This window comes from Geosmithia morbida, assembly GCF_012550715.1.
Source record: "Geosmithia morbida isolate 1262 chromosome Unknown scaffold_2, whole genome shotgun sequence".
Lineage (NCBI taxonomy): Eukaryota > Fungi > Ascomycota > Sordariomycetes > Hypocreales > Bionectriaceae > Geosmithia > Geosmithia morbida.
This window is the reverse complement of record NW_023336189.1, coordinates 2,135,900-2,152,596: the sequence shown is the minus strand read 5'-3', so window position 1 is coordinate 2,152,596 and position 16,697 is coordinate 2,135,900. Positions and strand designations below refer to the sequence as shown.

General features: G+C 55.1%; 6 protein-coding genes across 6 annotated transcripts; 2 read left to right on the top strand and 4 right to left on the bottom strand.

The window, feature by feature from the left end:
• Positions 1-209: 209 nt before the first annotated feature.
• Positions 210-2,570, bottom strand: GMORB2_4300 (uncharacterized protein; the record flags this gene model as incomplete). The annotated part of the gene is made up of 2 exons (XM_035466275.1): positions 210-1,442; positions 1,569-2,570. 2 exons carry the CDS (start codon positions 2,568-2,570, stop codon positions 210-212), a joined length of 2,235 nt encoding a protein of 744 aa, XP_035324112.1.
• Positions 2,571-3,172: 602 nt separating this feature from the next.
• On the top strand, positions 3,173-4,419 carry GMORB2_4299 (NAD binding Rossmann fold oxidoreductase; the record flags this gene model as incomplete). Its single annotated transcript, XM_035466274.1, has 3 exons — positions 3,173-3,223; positions 3,289-4,119; positions 4,183-4,419. The coding sequence occupies 3 exons, from the start codon at positions 3,173-3,175 to the stop codon at positions 4,417-4,419; spliced, it is 1,119 nt and encodes a 372-aa protein (XP_035324111.1).
• A 536-nt stretch (positions 4,420-4,955) lies between these two features.
• On the bottom strand, positions 4,956-6,050 carry GMORB2_4298 (protein of unknown function (DUF377); the record flags this gene model as incomplete). Its single annotated transcript, XM_035466273.1, has 1 exon — positions 4,956-6,050. One exon carries the CDS (start codon positions 6,048-6,050, stop codon positions 4,956-4,958), a length of 1,095 nt encoding a protein of 364 aa, XP_035324110.1.
• Positions 6,051-7,423: 1,373 nt separating this feature from the next.
• Positions 7,424-9,919, bottom strand: GMORB2_4297 (Protein of unknown function (DUF3636); the record flags this gene model as incomplete). The annotated part of the gene is made up of 2 exons (XM_035466272.1): positions 7,424-9,582; positions 9,892-9,919. The coding sequence occupies 2 exons, from the start codon at positions 9,917-9,919 to the stop codon at positions 7,424-7,426; spliced, it is 2,187 nt and encodes a 728-aa protein (XP_035324109.1).
• Positions 9,920-11,257: 1,338 nt separating this feature from the next.
• GMORB2_4296 (phosphatidate cytidylyltransferase) lies at positions 11,258-12,918 on the top strand (the record flags this gene model as incomplete). Its single annotated transcript, XM_035466271.1, has 4 exons — positions 11,258-11,404; positions 11,497-11,778; positions 12,042-12,338; positions 12,460-12,918. Coding segments are annotated over 4 exons (1,185 nt in total), but the record flags the coding sequence as incomplete, so codon positions are not given.
• A 1,090-nt stretch (positions 12,919-14,008) lies between these two features.
• Positions 14,009-16,630, bottom strand: GMORB2_4295 (uncharacterized protein; the record flags this gene model as incomplete). The annotated part of the gene is made up of 2 exons (XM_035466270.1): positions 14,009-16,140; positions 16,321-16,630. 2 exons carry the CDS (start codon positions 16,628-16,630, stop codon positions 14,009-14,011), a joined length of 2,442 nt encoding a protein of 813 aa, XP_035324107.1.
• Positions 16,631-16,697: the final 67 nt, after the last annotated feature.

The following is a 16,697-nucleotide window of genomic DNA, read 5'->3' as shown; positions in this document are numbered from 1 at the left end:
TCAGACGATATCGTTCGTTCCCTACGTAGTTCCGCTCCTTACTTTCAGATGAATATACAGGAAACTGATCTTCTCTCACCTCGTTTAGTGCAGACCTACGACATGACTCTACATGATTATCTCATCCGGCCCTATTCATTTTCCCTACTGCTGTGAATAGGAACCCAAGGCTGTTCGTTGCCTACACGCCGCCGTCATTATACCCCATCCTATACTATGATTCTACCGCAGTCGAGGGAGAAGAGACTTTGCACATTGCTATTATCCTGCTGGATTGCGCGCTCAATCGCGGGCTGGGACAGCCGGCTTTTCCTCGTCGTCAGCGAGGAAGCCTCTTCTTCCCCGTCAGAGCCCACAAGGCGCCTCCGCTTGTTAGGCGAGATCGCGCTGAGGGTGGTTCCTCGGCTTCTGGCTGGCAGGATCACGGCGCGGTCAAAGTCGATGAGGCTGATCTCCCCGTCGGGGCCTTGCAGCACGTTTGGCCGTCGAACGTCGCCGTGGATGACCCTGAGGTGGTGCATCTTATCTATGATGGACGCGGTTGTGCTGATGATGCGTGTCCTGGACTCGTCCCCGCTTGCTCTAACCTCGGTGCCGCTATAGGACAAGAGGAGGAAGCGTATGATGTGCACGTCGACATCGTAGAAGAAGACCTGGCCTAGCGGTTCAAGGTCGACGGAGCCGAGGCATACCGGGATGCCGTGGCCCTGTAGAGGCCGTAGCTTCTCATAGACGGCCACTTCCTTCTCCAAGTCCGGTACGCGTCCTCTAGTCACACCCTTCGCGATGAAGGTGTAGCCAAACTGTAGCAGCGTGATCTGGAATAAGGCGCCGCAGGCGCCTTCTTTACCGAAGATGACGACGCCCCTCTCTAGACTTTGGGAGAGCTGTTCTTGTAATCGGAGCATGAACTGTGGATACGAAAGGCCATGTCTATGCTTCTCAGCCTGGCCCTTATCCAGAGTGTGGAGCGTAGCAAGCGTTCGTTTACGGTGTAGCGGCGCGTTGGGGCAATTACTATCCATGAGCCCTCCGTTGACGAGTGATAGGAGGCATGCCGACGTACAGTATCGCCTCTGCCTCTGCTGTCCGACATCGCCGCCCCTGGTTGCTGCTGGTGATGAGCCAGTCGTGGCATGTCCCCGGGAACCGCCATCTGCGTGGCCTGAGCCAGCAGCACCACTGCCAGGAATCCCGCCGCCAGACGCCCCCCCACTAGAGCCTGCTCCTCCTCCAGGACCACCACGGTCGTGTGACCGAAGCACTCGGTCTGACTTCTCCGGAGGGGATGGCTGGTATGGAGACTGCTGACGTGGATGTCGCTTCGTCCTCTTGACCGGCGTCGGTTCCCAATCCAGGCTAGGCGTACGGCGATGCTTCTTCTCTGTAGGCGTTGTGGGACCGCCTGCTGCTCCATTCCTCTCCTCCTCTTCCTCGATGATCTTGTCCAAGGTATGGTCGAAGTCAACCATCCATTTATTGCATGTATTCGTTGCATCCAGCCGCTCATCATTGCCATGCTGTCTCGATTGGAGCGCAAGCATAGTAAACGCAAGGACTTGACAGACTGCATTGCTATAGGCAGCGTCTTCGTCTACTAAGACCTCGCGTGACGGTCGTGCTAGATGGTAGCGAAGCACTGTTGGGTCAGCCCAGTCGATCTTGAGAAAGACGATGGCGTCGCCGTTAGTCAGGTAGCCATATTCCAGCCCGGCCTCTACCATGTAGTGGTATGTCTGTGTGACGGCGGCTGCCGTGAGACGTTCTGCGTAGTGTTTGAACTTGTCAGGTTCAGTAGTCGGTATTGTCTGCTTATGGACAACCTTGAATATATTCATCTGCCGGAGGCCCTGCTCAAAATGTTGGGTATGGAGTTTGCGAGGTGCCTTGTACTCGATGACATATGCAATGTCCTTCTGGCGAGCTGAGTTTCGAAATACGCAAATCTGGTCCGTCCGTAGCCTTGCGTCTCGCTGTACAGTATCCCTGGGATCTGTCGATTCACGGAGGCTACTGGCAGTGGTCTGAAACTCCACCTGGTCAGGGGTGGCGAGGTTGTACCTCTCAGGATGAAAAGCGTTGATTTTTGATAGAATAACGCGCACGGGGTCTTCGATGGCGTTATTCTCGATAAAGACGAGAGAAGCTTCATCTCGTACTACCCGCTCATCGAGGCGATCTCCGATAGTCTGGAGACCGGCCACACTCTCGAAGAGTCTCTCATTAGTAGGAAAAGTTCGGTCGACCAGCTGGATCATATGGGTTTGCGTTGGAATAAAATCGTCCCAAGGCATGAGAAGAGTCGGGCAGTGCTTTCTAGCAGGATTGGTAGTGGGAGCCCTAGTGGTAAGGTAGCCATCGGTGTCAAGGTGGATCTTGGATAGGACATGCTCCTGGCAGGCCGTGAGATATTCCTCGAGTGTCGTCTTCTGAAGGAGATGCTGTGCCTGCTCCTTTTCGTGTCGCTCCTGCTCCGCGTTGCGTTGTGCCCGCTCCCTTTCGCGTCGCTCCTGCGTATTTTCCTCCTCAAGCTGCTTGATCCTTTCTAAAAGGTCGTCGGTCGTGGACATTGTGTGGAGATGGAACAGTTCGGCGCTGAGGAGGGAAGAAGAAACGGGATTGCTATGTATTGAGATGCTGATGTTTAACGGTCTAATCTGTACTGCTCCGCATTCCCTCCTCTATCCCGCTGCCCCAATTGCGTCGATCATCCACCCCGACCGAACGCCCCCATTACGTAATCATCATCCGCGCATCCCAGCATGTAATCTGTACACAAAGCTCGTATGTAGAGTGAACCAAATCTTAGGTAATATTACCTCTATGAATCGTGCGTCTAGGACTCGTCATGAACGAGAATATGGCACTCTTGCCTTGAGACCCACTATGACCGCATCGGTCTTCGACATGGAGAGCGGGGTCGGAATAGCTCTTCCCCTCATGTGCTCACGAGAGCTCCAACTCCATTCACATTGAAGACGAACAACAGGAGACGGGGTAGCCAAACTTACCGGCGTCGGTGCCTTGGACAGCATCGTTTCACCCCCCCCCCCCCCCCCCAAAAAAAAAAAGGATCTGTACTGCACGTTTAGCCAAGAAAGGAACTGGCATCTTTCCTGTACGGTCCAAGCTATCTGGAAATTCCGGCAACGACCAAGCTCAACCGGTCACCATGTCGCTCGCCGCTCAGGAGCGCCTTGGCGTGGGCATCATCGGCGCCGGAGTGAGTTCTTTCGGCTCCCTTCTTTCTGCGAGCCTTCTGACCGTCCCCCGATACCGATGCTGCAGGAAGTGTTCCAAGTGTGCCACGGCCCTTGTCTTCTGATGCTCGCCCACCTCTTCAAGCTCGAATCCGTTTGTGACCTGTCCCCGACCACGACCGATTACGTCGCCGACAAATTCTTCTTCCCTCACAGGACGACGACGCCTCAAGAGGTCATAGACAACGCAAGAGTCCAAGTCGTCTTCGTCTTGACATCGGACGAGAGCCACACGCCGCTCGCCGTGGCTGCGCTCAAGGCCGGCAAGCATGTCTTCATCGAGAAGCCCGTATCGCTCTCCCTCCCGTCGGCCGAGTCCATAATCGCAGCGGAGGATGGTGCACCCAACGGAGCGCGTGCCTTCGTCGGATACATGCGTCGCTACGCACCCAGCTACCTCGAGGCCTTCAAGCGCGAGGTCGCTAGCATACCCAAGATCTTATACGCCCGCGTACGGGACTTTAGCGGCCCCAACGCCCAATTTGTGAACCAGAGCGGGACGTTCCAGACCAGAAATGCCGACTACCCGGCCGGTTCGAGCGAAGAGAGAAGTTCCAGGCTGGAGGAGCTCTTCAAGGAGGCCTTTCCCGGACGAGAAATCACCGACGAGATGAGGAAGTACTGTCGCTTCCTGGGTAGCCTGGCTTCCCATGACATGTCACTCATGCGAGAGACCCTAGGCTTTCCGGACAAGGTCGACGGTGTATCCGTCAACGACCCCTTCTACTCGGCCATTCTGTCCTTCCGTAACCCAGATGGCACTCCGTTTTCCGTCACCTACGAGAGCGGAATTGACCAAGTGCCAGTCTTTGACGCCCACCTGAGTGTATACGGTGCCGAGAAGCGTGTGACGATTCGCGTAAGTGTCTCTGTCTCATCTCACGATACTTCTCGCTGTCTCTAACCAGAAATACCATGGCAGTATGACAGTCCGTACGTGAAGGGGCTGCCGATTACCGTTGACGTGGAGGAGCTCAACGACCAGGGAGAGATTCAACGACGTACCATGCTATCCTCCTACCAGGACGCATACACATCCGAACTTCAAGCGCTTCACGATACTCTGACAACCGGGAAAGCCATCAAGACCAACCTCGAGGATGCTCTGCAGGACTTGAGGCTTTATGATCTCATGTACAAGAAATGGCTTGGAGACTGAATATTGTCCAGTAATATTCATAGAACCAATATGGATATTTTTTTTCCTGTAACGATGGTGTCGATCCCTTACTATAGAAGCATCAGAGACACCTTTGCTTCTGGGTTCAGTCTGCCCAGCCATGGTTTCAAGATACACGTCTTGCTCCAGATGAATAGGAGCAACGCCACACTACTTGGCATACTGCTCCCGATGATCCAATAGCCCTTCCAGCTTATTGAGTTCGGAATCAGCCAGGTCGTACATCGCGCCAACATCCCTGCGAGGCTGTCTGTCTGCCACCTGTGGGGTCTTTCGGGAACTGAGATGGAGGTAGCCTTCCACACGCCAGAGCGGATATCTGCGTGACCATAAAGCTCTCAGCCCACGGCGACAGCACGCAAACCCACTCCGCGCCCGCCACAACGATATGGACGAGTCGCGGATCGTCACCAGGAGACTTGAAAGCATACGAGATGTAAATTCCACCTCGCCTCCAATGCGTGTGTGCGTGCTGTGCTGTATGAAAGAGAAGTCGACGTTTCCCACGCACACCATCACTGCTTCGGCGCAATGGCAACACCCAAGGTCGTATCGCTCTGTCCAAAGTACATGAACCACTCTCCATGATACTGAACCAGTCCCTCCGTGAAGACGACATCGTCAACCTGGCCAGTGAGCTCATCACTACTCCCCGGCTGCAGAAGCGGCTCCTCAACCCTCGCGATGGGCGGCCCGTCAGGCTTGCTCACAGGATCGAGGAGTAGCTCTCCCGTACTGTACTGCTTGGTCTTGTACCCACCCAGGCCCACGGCGACGCCGTTATAGATCTGGATCCACTTCCCGTCGCGCGTCATGATGGCGGGCGGGCCGCACTCCATCAGGCCCTTCTCCCAGGGGAGGATAGAGGGCGCATAGGGAGCACCGTCGACTGTGTAGTTCCAGTGGAGCAGATCGGGTGACTTGGCGGAATAGAGGTAAGAGTCGCCAAAGAGCATGTGGTACAGTCCGTCGGCTTGCTTCTCGGCCATGATGCACCCGGACTTGCTCCACCCCGTTCGCGGGAGGAAGGAGTTGATCGGACTGCTGTGGTCGTACCACACGTCATTGATGTCGGGAAGGACGGGCCCATGCTTCTCCCAGTGCACGAGGTCCGTTGACGTGGCGATACATAGCCGTGCCTTTTCACCGTCGTAGCCCGTGTACGTCATGTAAAACGTGCCGTCGACCCGGATCACACGGGGGTCCTCGCACCCGCCCGGCGTCTCGTACGACTCTGAGGGTGTGAGGATAGGGTTGCTGTACCGGGTGAAGCTGGTTCCGTCTGATGACCAGGCAAGTCCGATTGACGACGTCAGGCTGTCATTCTGGGCTCGGTAGATGAGGAATATCCTGTCATCGACGACAATGGCACTGGGGTTGTAGAGATATCTCGATTCCCATCCGTTGGCAGGGTTCGGCTTCATGATAGGATTGCCAGAGAAGTTCTTGAACCCCACAAGTGGGAAGTAGGGTGCTTCATAGTTCCTGTCGCCTTCGACAGAGTTCCCGTCTATTACGGGAGGGGTGTCCGAGCCCTGGATTGAGACGATCTGGGAGGATGCCGGGGATGACAGGAGGAGGAGTGCTGGGAGCATGCTTCGGAGTTGCATCGTGGAGAAGTGAGGAGATGGACCGAGGGTGTGTGAGTGCCGGGACCCTTTGGTGGACTGACTGTACGGAGATGGGGGAGTGGGAATCTGCAAGGTTGTATTATAAGTAATGATAGCTGTCGTCCTCTGTCTTCCTCGCGATATCCGAATAAGACGGCAGCAGTCAGTACATATACGCTCGTCACAGGCACCTTCACTACTACATCGCTTCCATGTTACCCCTACTCCAAGAAGACTCGTTGTCTAACAGAGAGTCAGAAACACATGACGGCGAACATTTACCTCCCGGCCATGTTATCATATATCCCACCTATTCACCATCGTATCAGTCCTGAACCGGGTAGGTTCGAGTGACAATGCCGCTCATATGGATACCCGTCCCTTCCACTTGCGGTGAGTCGTAGATCTGCGCTGCCGTTTGCGCGAGAACGGCGCATGTGCGCTGTGTTCGTGTTCCTATTTAAATCCTCTGCCCCTGTCTCTGCCACGGTTAAGACAATGGTCAGGATAATTGTCAGCATCTACTACAGTGGTTCTAGATGCATGCAGTTGCAGAGTTTGTTTTGCTTTCCATCCGAATCTGTAAAACTGTTTCAGATGTGTATTACAACGTGTACGGTGGCACCTTTTAGAGAATTCGAAAACAAGCTGCAAACATCTGCAATGTTCGTTTTTCTTTCTTCTTCTTTTCCAATTGTATGCATTGTTTTTTTAATGAGCTTATCTAGAATCCTTTTCAATTACCTTGGCAACAACCTCCTGCTACTAGTATATACTGTAGTGACTATTCTAGATTAGCCTGACCAAGCAGAAGCTCCCCGTCTGTGTAGTTTCTCTGTGTATAGAGCTTCTAAAGCCTTGATACGTTGTCTAGAATAATAACGTCAGATCAGGACGAGCCATCAAGCTCTTTCCTTGTGAATAGCTTCTGCTGGTGTTGTTGATCGTGGCGTTGTTGTATCATATATCTAGGTCATGACTCTACACGTCAAGGTGAGGTTATCCAGTGTTTGCTTATTGTGTGCTTGAAACAACACATTCGTCGTCGGAATGGCCTCCCTTCCGGTGGCATTCGATCCGTCTGTACAGACAGATGTGCTCACACTCGTATACTCGTGCTCGTAGGGCGTATATGTGTTCAGTTCTTACCATGTTGGTTCCTCGAACGCGGGAAGACCCCACTAACATGATCCCACGTTCCCCCCTTGCTCTCTTCCGAACTATCTTCTCATTCCCACGATTCCCTGGGTTATGCCTCTGGTGGCCCTGCTGGGGAGCCCCTTTCTGGCTACGCTCGTACTGGCATAGTCGTAAGTCAGTCATTAAATGTCATGTATATAGATGTATAGATATATAGATAGATTCTATGTCCGTCAGAAGCCAAATGCCTCGCTGACGACAGCTCCCTCATCCGGCGTCACCGCCATCTCCAGCAACTCATGCGCCATCTCAACCACATCACTCTCCACCCCAGCCTCCATGACAAGATCCTCCTCTGCAAAGGTCAGCCTTCCGAGGGCAATCAGATAACGCTGACTGCCTCCATACGACACGGACAGCTTCTGTCCTATATCAGCCACATTCGCCGTTCGACTGTCTGTGACGAGGGTGTGTATGAGAAGTACGGCCTGGGCTATCGTACGGTAGAGCACTGCTGATGGCGAGGATGTGTCTGGCGGTGCATCTTCGTCTTCCGATGGGGGTAAGACGTGCGGAGGTATGGTGGACTGGTCGTATAGATCGTCTATTGAGGCAGACAGACATGTCACCACGCGCGGGAGAGCGTTGTCGTGGGTTGCCAGCTGCATCGCCCCAAAGGGGTGGCGGGTGAAGGCGAGCATGGTGCGCAGAGCGGTGGAGCGGATGACGCGCTTCTCGTGTGGCGTCGTGGGTGAGAGGGCCGTCTCGGTCAGCTTGGCCGATACGCGCTCGATGACCAGACGGGCCACAAAGGCCGGTTCCTTGTCGGCGGCGGCGGGGCCGATGGATTCCGGCAGGGATGATGTGGCTAGAAGGTCGAGCATGCCGATGATGTCGCTAGGCTTCTGCTTCGGTGTGAGGAGGAGGGTGACGAAGTCGAGTGACATGAGGCGCCAGAAGTCGATTATCTTGAGCTCGGAGCGTCCGCCTTCGACCTCGACGATAGATGCCACGCAGGATAGCGCTGCTGTGTACAGTAGGGATAGGATGCTGGTCGTGTCAATGTGCTGCTCGAGGAATGCGTACTCGGCACTCTTGGAGAGGTCTCCGTCTGGTAGGCGGTGACGACCCTCAGCCAGTCTCCTGACGGTCGCCTGCGTGGTCATAGCCAGGCTCGTTACGATGAGGGGGGCGACGTATGTTGTGTGTAGGCGTAGGGTGAAGGTGACGAGGGCTTCCAGGTACTTTATAGGCTCCCAGGTCTCCTCAATGAGACAACGCGACCACAGGCCCAGAATGTGTTCGGAGAAGTCCACGAGCAGCTGCATTGGTCGTTGCGGGTGGCCCATGACAGGGAGGGTCTGGAATATATGTGTCGCCAGGGAAGTGGTCGAGTCGGATGGAAAGGAGAAGCGGGAGAGCACATCAAACGTAGGCGGCTGTTGGTGGAAGGCCACATGGTCGAGTATGAGCTGCAGGAACTCGAACGGTGCGGCGGCGACGGCCACCACAGGTGTGGCCACAGGCTGAGAGGCAGGGGGGGCCGTGAGCCGATCTGCCACGACGACATCGTCGGTATGTGTCTCGAGCGCCATGACTGGGCTATCCATGACGGGCCTTTTCCTCTTGCCCTTGGTGGGCGTACGCTCGCCGACATTGGCGGCGATGGTGCCCGAATTTCTCGCGCGACCGTTGTGACCCTTGGTAGGGCTGTTGACAATCTCCATGTCGTCGAAACCATCTGCCAGGCCCCACTGCTTCTTGCCCTGCTTCTTGGGCGTGTGGGCCCCAGATCCAGCACCGGCGCGTCCAGCACCGTTGCCAGCTGGGACGTCCCTACGTCTCGCGTTAGCCTCGCGCATGTCCTGCTGCAGGAACTGCAGCTCTGTGCTGGCCGACTTCTCTGCCGTCACCGCTGCCTCGAGGATACGTTCCTGGCGCGCGAGCTGCTCGGCATTCAGACTCTTGAGCCGTGCCACCTCGGAAGCATGCTGCTGCTCAGCCTTTGCCGAGTTGTTGCGTATGATGTGGATTTCCCCGCGGGCGGCGATGAGATCGGCCTCGAGGGCGCGGAGACGCTGCTGCAACGCTGCGTGGATATTGTTCCCATACTGGCTCTGCGATTGCTGGGAGCCTGCATGATGATGATAATGCTGCTGCTGCTGCTGCTGTTGCTGCTGCTGCTGTTTCTGCGAGGCGCTATTGTTGAACCGCGGCACGGGTGGCCTGGCGAACTGGCTGGGCTGGGGTCTGCCTAGACTACCGGCAGCCTGCTGAGAGGGGAAGTGCTGGCGTGTGGCGAGGGTGGTGTTGCTTGTTCGATTGGAGCCAGGCTGTACAGCAGGGTTCCATTGCGGGTTCGACAGCTGGGGAGCACGCGGAGGAGGTTGGCCTGGTCGGTGATGTTGCTCGTATGGGCTTGGAGGCGGTTGTGGACGCTGCTTGGGGAGGCTATTGTCGACGGGGGGGCGGCTGATGGGGACCCCGGCGTCGTTTATGACTTCCGATGTGTCTAGATCATCGTCTTCGTCCCAGCCATAGTCGGAGAACTGTGCGGTCTGTTGTTGCTGTTGTTGCTGTTGTTGCTGCTGCTGCTGCTGCTGCGGCTGTCTATTGGACTTTGACTGCTGCTGGGCTTGGGTAAAGGTTATGGCATTGTTCTCGAGCTCTTGGAGGGCATTATCCGGGAGATCGTCGAGACCATCGTCGGAGAACTCGTCGAGGTCCATTTTTGTTGAAGATACGAGGAGGCATCGGGAATTATCTATATAGATGAGAACAATTACTCTTGTCTGGAGCGTGTTTGCGGCATTCGTGGAAGAGGAAGATATGATTCACGAAAGACCAAAAGTTGGATATACGCGGGACGCGATTGTGAGGGTCCAATCGTGGCTGCTTCATCATTTTGTGGCGGTGCAGGGAGCAAAGTGTGGCTATTGATGGTGGGGATTATGTATCTTACTCCACTAGTTAGTTATCCTTCGACGTTTGTACAACGCACGTGTACGTGTATTGCATGTATAGATACGAAGTAGGTCTATACACATACTTGATAAGTTTATTATTTAAAGGAAAGATCAAGAAGCAGGAAATAGGGATTACTATAATGACGCCACAAAGTATGACTTACCTAGGTCCCGGAAATGATCCATTCTTGTAGAACAGGGTATAGAGCTGTGTCTGTGTGTGGCTGTGCAGAGAAAATGTGGCTGATGCTTTCCCCAACAAGAGCCCTAATGTGGGACAGACAAATGAATAAGAGCAGCTCACGCTTGTCTGAGCTCAATTTTAGGCATCTTTGGGGAAATAAGATGGATCATTAATACATAACACATCTATTGTCACATAATCCGGAACCTCGGAAGCGTCGCAACCCCCCAAAAAAAAAAAAAAAAAAAAAAAGTCCCACGGCGTTGAAAAGGGGGGGGAGGGGAACGCCTGGTGTCCACTGTCGACAGCTTGTCAACTTCAACTTCATCACATGTCTATCTGACGGAAGGAACGGGAAGGTGATATTGAGAGGAGTCTGCAAGTAGAAAAGAAAAAGAAATGTCCCATAAGAGAAACGTATTCGAGTAGCCCGCTGCATATTTAATTGGCCTCTTCCTTTCATTGATATGGCTTGCTCCCACACGCTCCTATATGCCACGTAAGGCTACCCTTCTCCTCTCCCCTGACGTAAGGCATCAGCCACAATCAGCTGCGAAAAGCCAGCAACGTCTTGATCCACTCTCCTCATCCTTATTTCTCGCCTTCTAACAAATCATCACCATCACCGCAAGAAACCACATCCTACTCCACCCTCTCCCCCTTACGGTCCGCTCGTCGAATCCCGACCCGTGTTGATATTCATTTCGCTTCCCTTCTCTCTGGTGTATCTCCCTCCAGAAGTAGTGGCAACACGGCGCCCTCGTCCTTCGCGACCGCCTAACCAACCAACCGACCTCTCCTCCCCCCAATAACAACAACAACAACAACAACAGGAATACGTTTCCCGGGCCGTCCGCGCGCGCATCGAGTCGATCGAGTCGAGTTATCACAGGACTGGAAAAACAAGGAAAGAAATCATGGGTGCATCCAAGTCGAAAAAGGGCGTTCGCTTCCCCCAGCGCAACACCCACAATGGAAACGCCGATGCTCGCAGGTCCAGCATCAGCGACATAAGCGAGGATGGCTCTCCCACCAAGCAACGTGCCCAGGCTGCACTGGAACCGGTCGACGAGGTAAGGTTTCTAATTCATGGAGAATCGCGACATGTCCTAGAACAAGACAGGGGAGAGTTTGGGACTGACCCTGCTACCCATAGAAGCCCCCAACCAAGGAACAGGAAGCTGCCGAGTACGCCAAGAAAAAGGCCAACTTTTGGACCCGGACCCTCTGGACATTCATCATGATTGCCATCTTCTTTGGCTCCCTCTTCATGGGTCACATCTACATCATCTTCATCATCACCCTCGTCCAGATCGTTTCCTTCAAGGAGGTCGTTGCCATCTCCAACGTCCCCAGCCGCGCCAGGTCCCTCAGCTCCACCAAGAGCCTCAACTGGTACTGGCTCGCCACGACAATGTACTTTCTCTACGGAGAGAGTGTCATCTATTACTTCAAGCACATCGTCCTCGTCGACAAGGTCCTTCTACCTCTTGCTACTCACCACCACTTCATCAGCTTTGTTCTCTACGTCTTTGGTATGTTCCCCCTCGCCCCCCACCTACCTTGGTTCGATGCACACACACACACACACACACACATATATATATATGTACCAGGTATAGAATATACACTGATTTCTTGCCTACTACAGGCTTCGTCTCCTTCGTCGCCTCCCTCCAAGCCGGTCACTACAAGTTCCAGTTCACCAACTTTGCCTGGACGCACATGGCCCTGTACCTCATCGTCTTCCAGGCTCATTTCATCCTCAACAACGTCTTTGAGGGCATGATCTGGTTCTTCCTCCCCGCCGCCCTCGTCATCACAAATGACATCTTCGCCTACGTCTGTGGTATCGCCTTTGGTCGTACCCAGCTCATCAAGCTGTCGCCCAAGAAGACGGTCGAGGGTTTCCTGGGCGCTTGGATCATGACCGTTGTCTGGGCCATGCTCCTGGTCAACCTCATGAAGCGCTCCAAGTATTTCATCTGCCCGGTCAATGTAAGCTTCTCGTCTTTGTAATTCCCGGAAGCTGTTCTATCTGTATCCCCCTTCGGTATTCCGAATGAAATGAAATAAAGCTCCGAGAAGTAATATGCTAACGCCCATCGCTTCGGTCCAGGACCTCGGCGCCAACATCTTCACCGGACTCGAATGCGACCCCAACCCCGTCTTCCTCCCCCACACCTACCAGCTCTCCGAATTCTCCTTCCTCCCACGCGACTACAAGATCTCATTCACCATCGCGCCCATCCAGTTCCACGCCCTCGTTCTGGCCACTTTCGCCTCTCTCATCGCACCCTTCGGCGGCTTCTTCGCCTCGGGCCTCAAGCGGACCTTTAAGATCAAGGACTTTGGCGACAGCATCCCCGGACACGGCGGCATGACGGACCGCATGGACTGCCAGTTCATCATGGGCTTCTTCGCCTACGTCTACTACCACTCCTTCATCGCCACATACCAGCTCAAGCTGGGTTCTGTCCTCGAGACTGCCATCAACGGTCTCTCGCCAGATGACCAAATTGAGCTGGTCAAGGGCATGGGACGATACCTCGCTAACCAGGGCATCGTATCGGAGGATGTAAGTCTTTCTTTTTCCACTTCATCTACATACGTTACGATAGCAGACTCGTAGCTGACAATTTTCAGTTCTTTGACTGCTTCGACAAATCCATCATCCCGTCATCATAAACATCTAATACTCTCCTACAATCGAACAAACCTCATCCGACCGAAAAAAATTCCTATAAAGAGGAAACATAATGTGTAACTAACGGTGTTCTCAAAACATATACTTCTTCAACCCAACCCCATGTCAGGGTCATCTTCTCCACACAAAAACGAACCTTTTTTTTTTTTCCTTTCCTCTTTTTTCCCCTTTCTTTCCCCCTTTTTTTTTTCCTTTCTCTCTTCTTCATCTCATATATCTATTCAAAACTCTTGTTTTTGTGTCTTTTATTCTCTTAGTGTTTTATGTATTTCCCGCCTTTTTCTTCCGCTGTTACACATGTTAAACTATTACGAAATAAGGAAAAAAGCAAGGGCGGGCATGATGGAAAGGGATTGGGAATCAAAGCAATATGAAAAAGAAAAAAAAAGAGAAAGAAAAGTTGAGCAGATATCCAATGTCTGTCTACGGATCCAGCGTCGTTTACAGTGTCGACTTGAGTCTCGGCAATTGGCGCATAAGGGGGGGGCCGTCTTGATGTTCTCGACATGTGCCATACAAGAATTCCAGTCTTTTTTATTTCCCTCGCTATGACTTGCCTACTCGTACACTTGAGGGTGTGATGTTGGCCACACTTTGCATCTGCAGTGTGCTACACTTTTTTACATTCGCTGACGAATGGTAGCGTCTAGAGGAGGTTCTGGATGGGATATTCGTATTAGACGATTAAACGGTAGTATTAAGATCAATAACTCGCATACATGTATACATCCTATGTAAAAATAAAACCAGATAGACGATCCTCCAACGGAAGACGCGAAAGAAGACAGTGAAAGAGTTGAGCCGCTCACGCTAGACAGTAGTACCGGTTCGGTTCAAGGTGGTAAGAGTCAGGACACCATGAAGCGAAGAGAAGAGATGGAGAGGAAAGGAGATGTGCCGCGCGCATACATGCAGCCGGACAGCAGGAAGCCTAGATGCCAGAGCAGGCAAGCCAGGAGTCCTAGCTCAAGAGCATAAACAGCTTGTGCTGGCGGACGACATCGCGCCACGACGCCTCGGGATCACCGCTATCCCTACGCCTCCACACCTCACGGGCCACCGACTCGGCCAGTTCGCCGTTGCGGAAGCCAGCGTCGGCAGCATACCTCATGCACTGGATGGCGCGGATTCGTATGTCCCTGTCGAGAGCCTCGCAGGCGGCGACGAAGCTGGGCCAGACGATGGTGCCGATGCGCTTGGAGGGGTAGCAAGTCCTCTTGAGGCCCTCGTGGTTCTCGAGGGAGACGACAACCTGGAGGATGTCGTGCTGGAGGATCTTGGGGTTGGTGCCGCGGACCTCGCGGAAGAAGTAGACCAGGACGGCGTGGTAGATGGCGGTGCGCATGTAGCTGGACATGATGGCGCTGAGGTTGCGGATATCGCCGTCGCTCTCGTCCAGCTCGACGCTCAGCGGGGACAGGCCCTCCTTGATGGCCAGGTCGGAGCCCGTCAGCAGCTCGGGCGGCACCTCGGCCTTCCACGCGCAGATGCAGTTCTCCAGCTGCTGCGCCTCGTCGGCCAGGCCCCGCGGCAGCTCGAAGCGGGAGAAGCCGGTGCGTGCCGTGTGGGTGGCGATGCGGTCGATCAGCTCGTTGGTCATCTTGACCATGTCCAGAGGGTACTTGGGCAGACCCTTGGGCCGGTACTCGGCCAGCGCGGGGCCGTAGCTGGGCGACCCGGGCGTCTCGTCCTCGACGGCGCCGGCGTCCCACGTCACGGACTTGTCCTCCTCCACGGTTGCCTGCCTGACCAGGTGGATCTCGCTGGGGAGGAAGCCGTAGTGCTCGAGGACTTCGATGTACTCGCTCTGCGAGTAGACAAAGGTGGACTGTTCCAGGGTCTTGACAAAGGTCAGGATGTTGTGCAGCTCCTTGACGCGCCCGGAGCTGTGGTCTCTCGTCGCCTTGGCCTTCTTGATGATGGCCTCGCACTGGAGGATGTAGAGCCGCGAGTCCCACGGCTCGCCGCTGATGATGCCCACGCACACCAGCGTCATGGCGGCCAGGAGAGCCTCCTCGTACGACTCGCCCACGAACGACCTCGTCTCCATCTGCTTCCGGAACGCCGTGCGTCCGATGGCCCGGTAGTTGCTCGCCTGCTTCGCCCAGTACTGCGAGTCGGGCGTGTCGACGGCGGTCATGTCCGCCTGCACCATGCTGTTGGCGCTGGCGCTGTACAGCGAGCTGAGGTTGTAGCATGTCAGGGAGAGGAGCGAGTACAGCAGCGAGACGCGGAACAGGCTCGACCTGCCCATTATGTCCAGCTCCGCGTACGCCTTCAGGGCCGACGGCAGATGGAGATTGCGCCACGGCGCCTTTTCGCGCGGGATGGGCACGCATGAGAGCGAGTCGATCACGAAGTTGTCGTAGTGGTTCAGGAGGAATCGGATGTCCGGGGGCAGGTACGGCGAGCCACCCGACAGCCTCGACGTCGGCGAGGGGAAGGCGTACAGGTTGCCTTGCATCACGTCTTGGTAGGGCGCGGCCTGCTGCAGGCCCCGGCTCCACCTCTGCTGCACCAGCTCTCCGGTGGTAGGGTATATGGGGAGGTCCCAGCTGTTGTTGCCGGACACGTTCTCGGCGTAGTCGAGGGAACGGTCGGCGTGGTCCAGGGCGGGCATCACCACGCCAGGCTGGACGCTGCCGGTGCTGTCCGAGATGCTGCCGTGGACACTACCGTGGACGCTACCGTGGACGCTACCGTGGACGCTACCGTGGACACTGCCAGCGCTTCCCTGGACGCTGGCATCATCAACAATCGAAAAGTCGAGATCGGCGACGGTCGGGTACAGTTCTTGCTGGTCCGCGGGGAGGAGCTCGGGATATGCATTGCTGTCCGGATTCGGCTGCTGCTGCTGCTGCTGCTGCGGCGGCGGCGGCGGCGACACCTGCGCTGCAGGGTGATGCGCTGCAGTCTGGGCAGGTCGGGCAGGCGACGTTGCAGTATTGTGCGGTGTCTTGGAGGAGGAGAATGCTGTAAAGGGGCCGACCTCCATCTGGCAATCTGGATCGAATGGCTGCTGCCCGTCCTCCTGCCGGGCTATCTGGTCGTCGAGGTTATCGAGCAGACAGGATATGTCGTCGCAGGAGGGAGCTGCAGGGAGGTGGCGTAGCAGGCGTGCCAGCTCTCGCCTCCGTTCGTCGGCTGTACATTGTGATTCGTGTCAGCCCTTGCTGGTCCCGGTATGTTGTTGGACCAACGCACAGCACAGGTGGCTCATCCCGTTGGACGGCACGGGCTGATGGCTTGCCGGGGTTTCGAATGCCGACATACCTGAGAGCAGCTCAGTGCGAGCCTTTCGTCCTTGATCACCAACAGGCGGCTGATGCACGCCACCGCCAGACTCGGTCGTCGTCGTCGTCGTCGCTGCTGCCTCCTTGCTGCTGGTGCCTCCGTGAGGATCCCACACGGGCATCCATCTCAGGACAGCATCATAGCCGGAGCAGGTCAGCTTTAGGCGCTGACAGTTGGCGCATGCCGGACGGCCGAGATCACACTTGACCTTGCGGGAGCGGCAGGTGAGACAGGCCGTAAAGGTGCGTGTTCTCGGCTTGGACTTCTTGGGGCCGTCGGTTGTGGACATGGTGGTGGACCGGATGGACCTGATGGGGCAGAATATGGAGAGATGTACTACTATCCGGAAAAGGGGG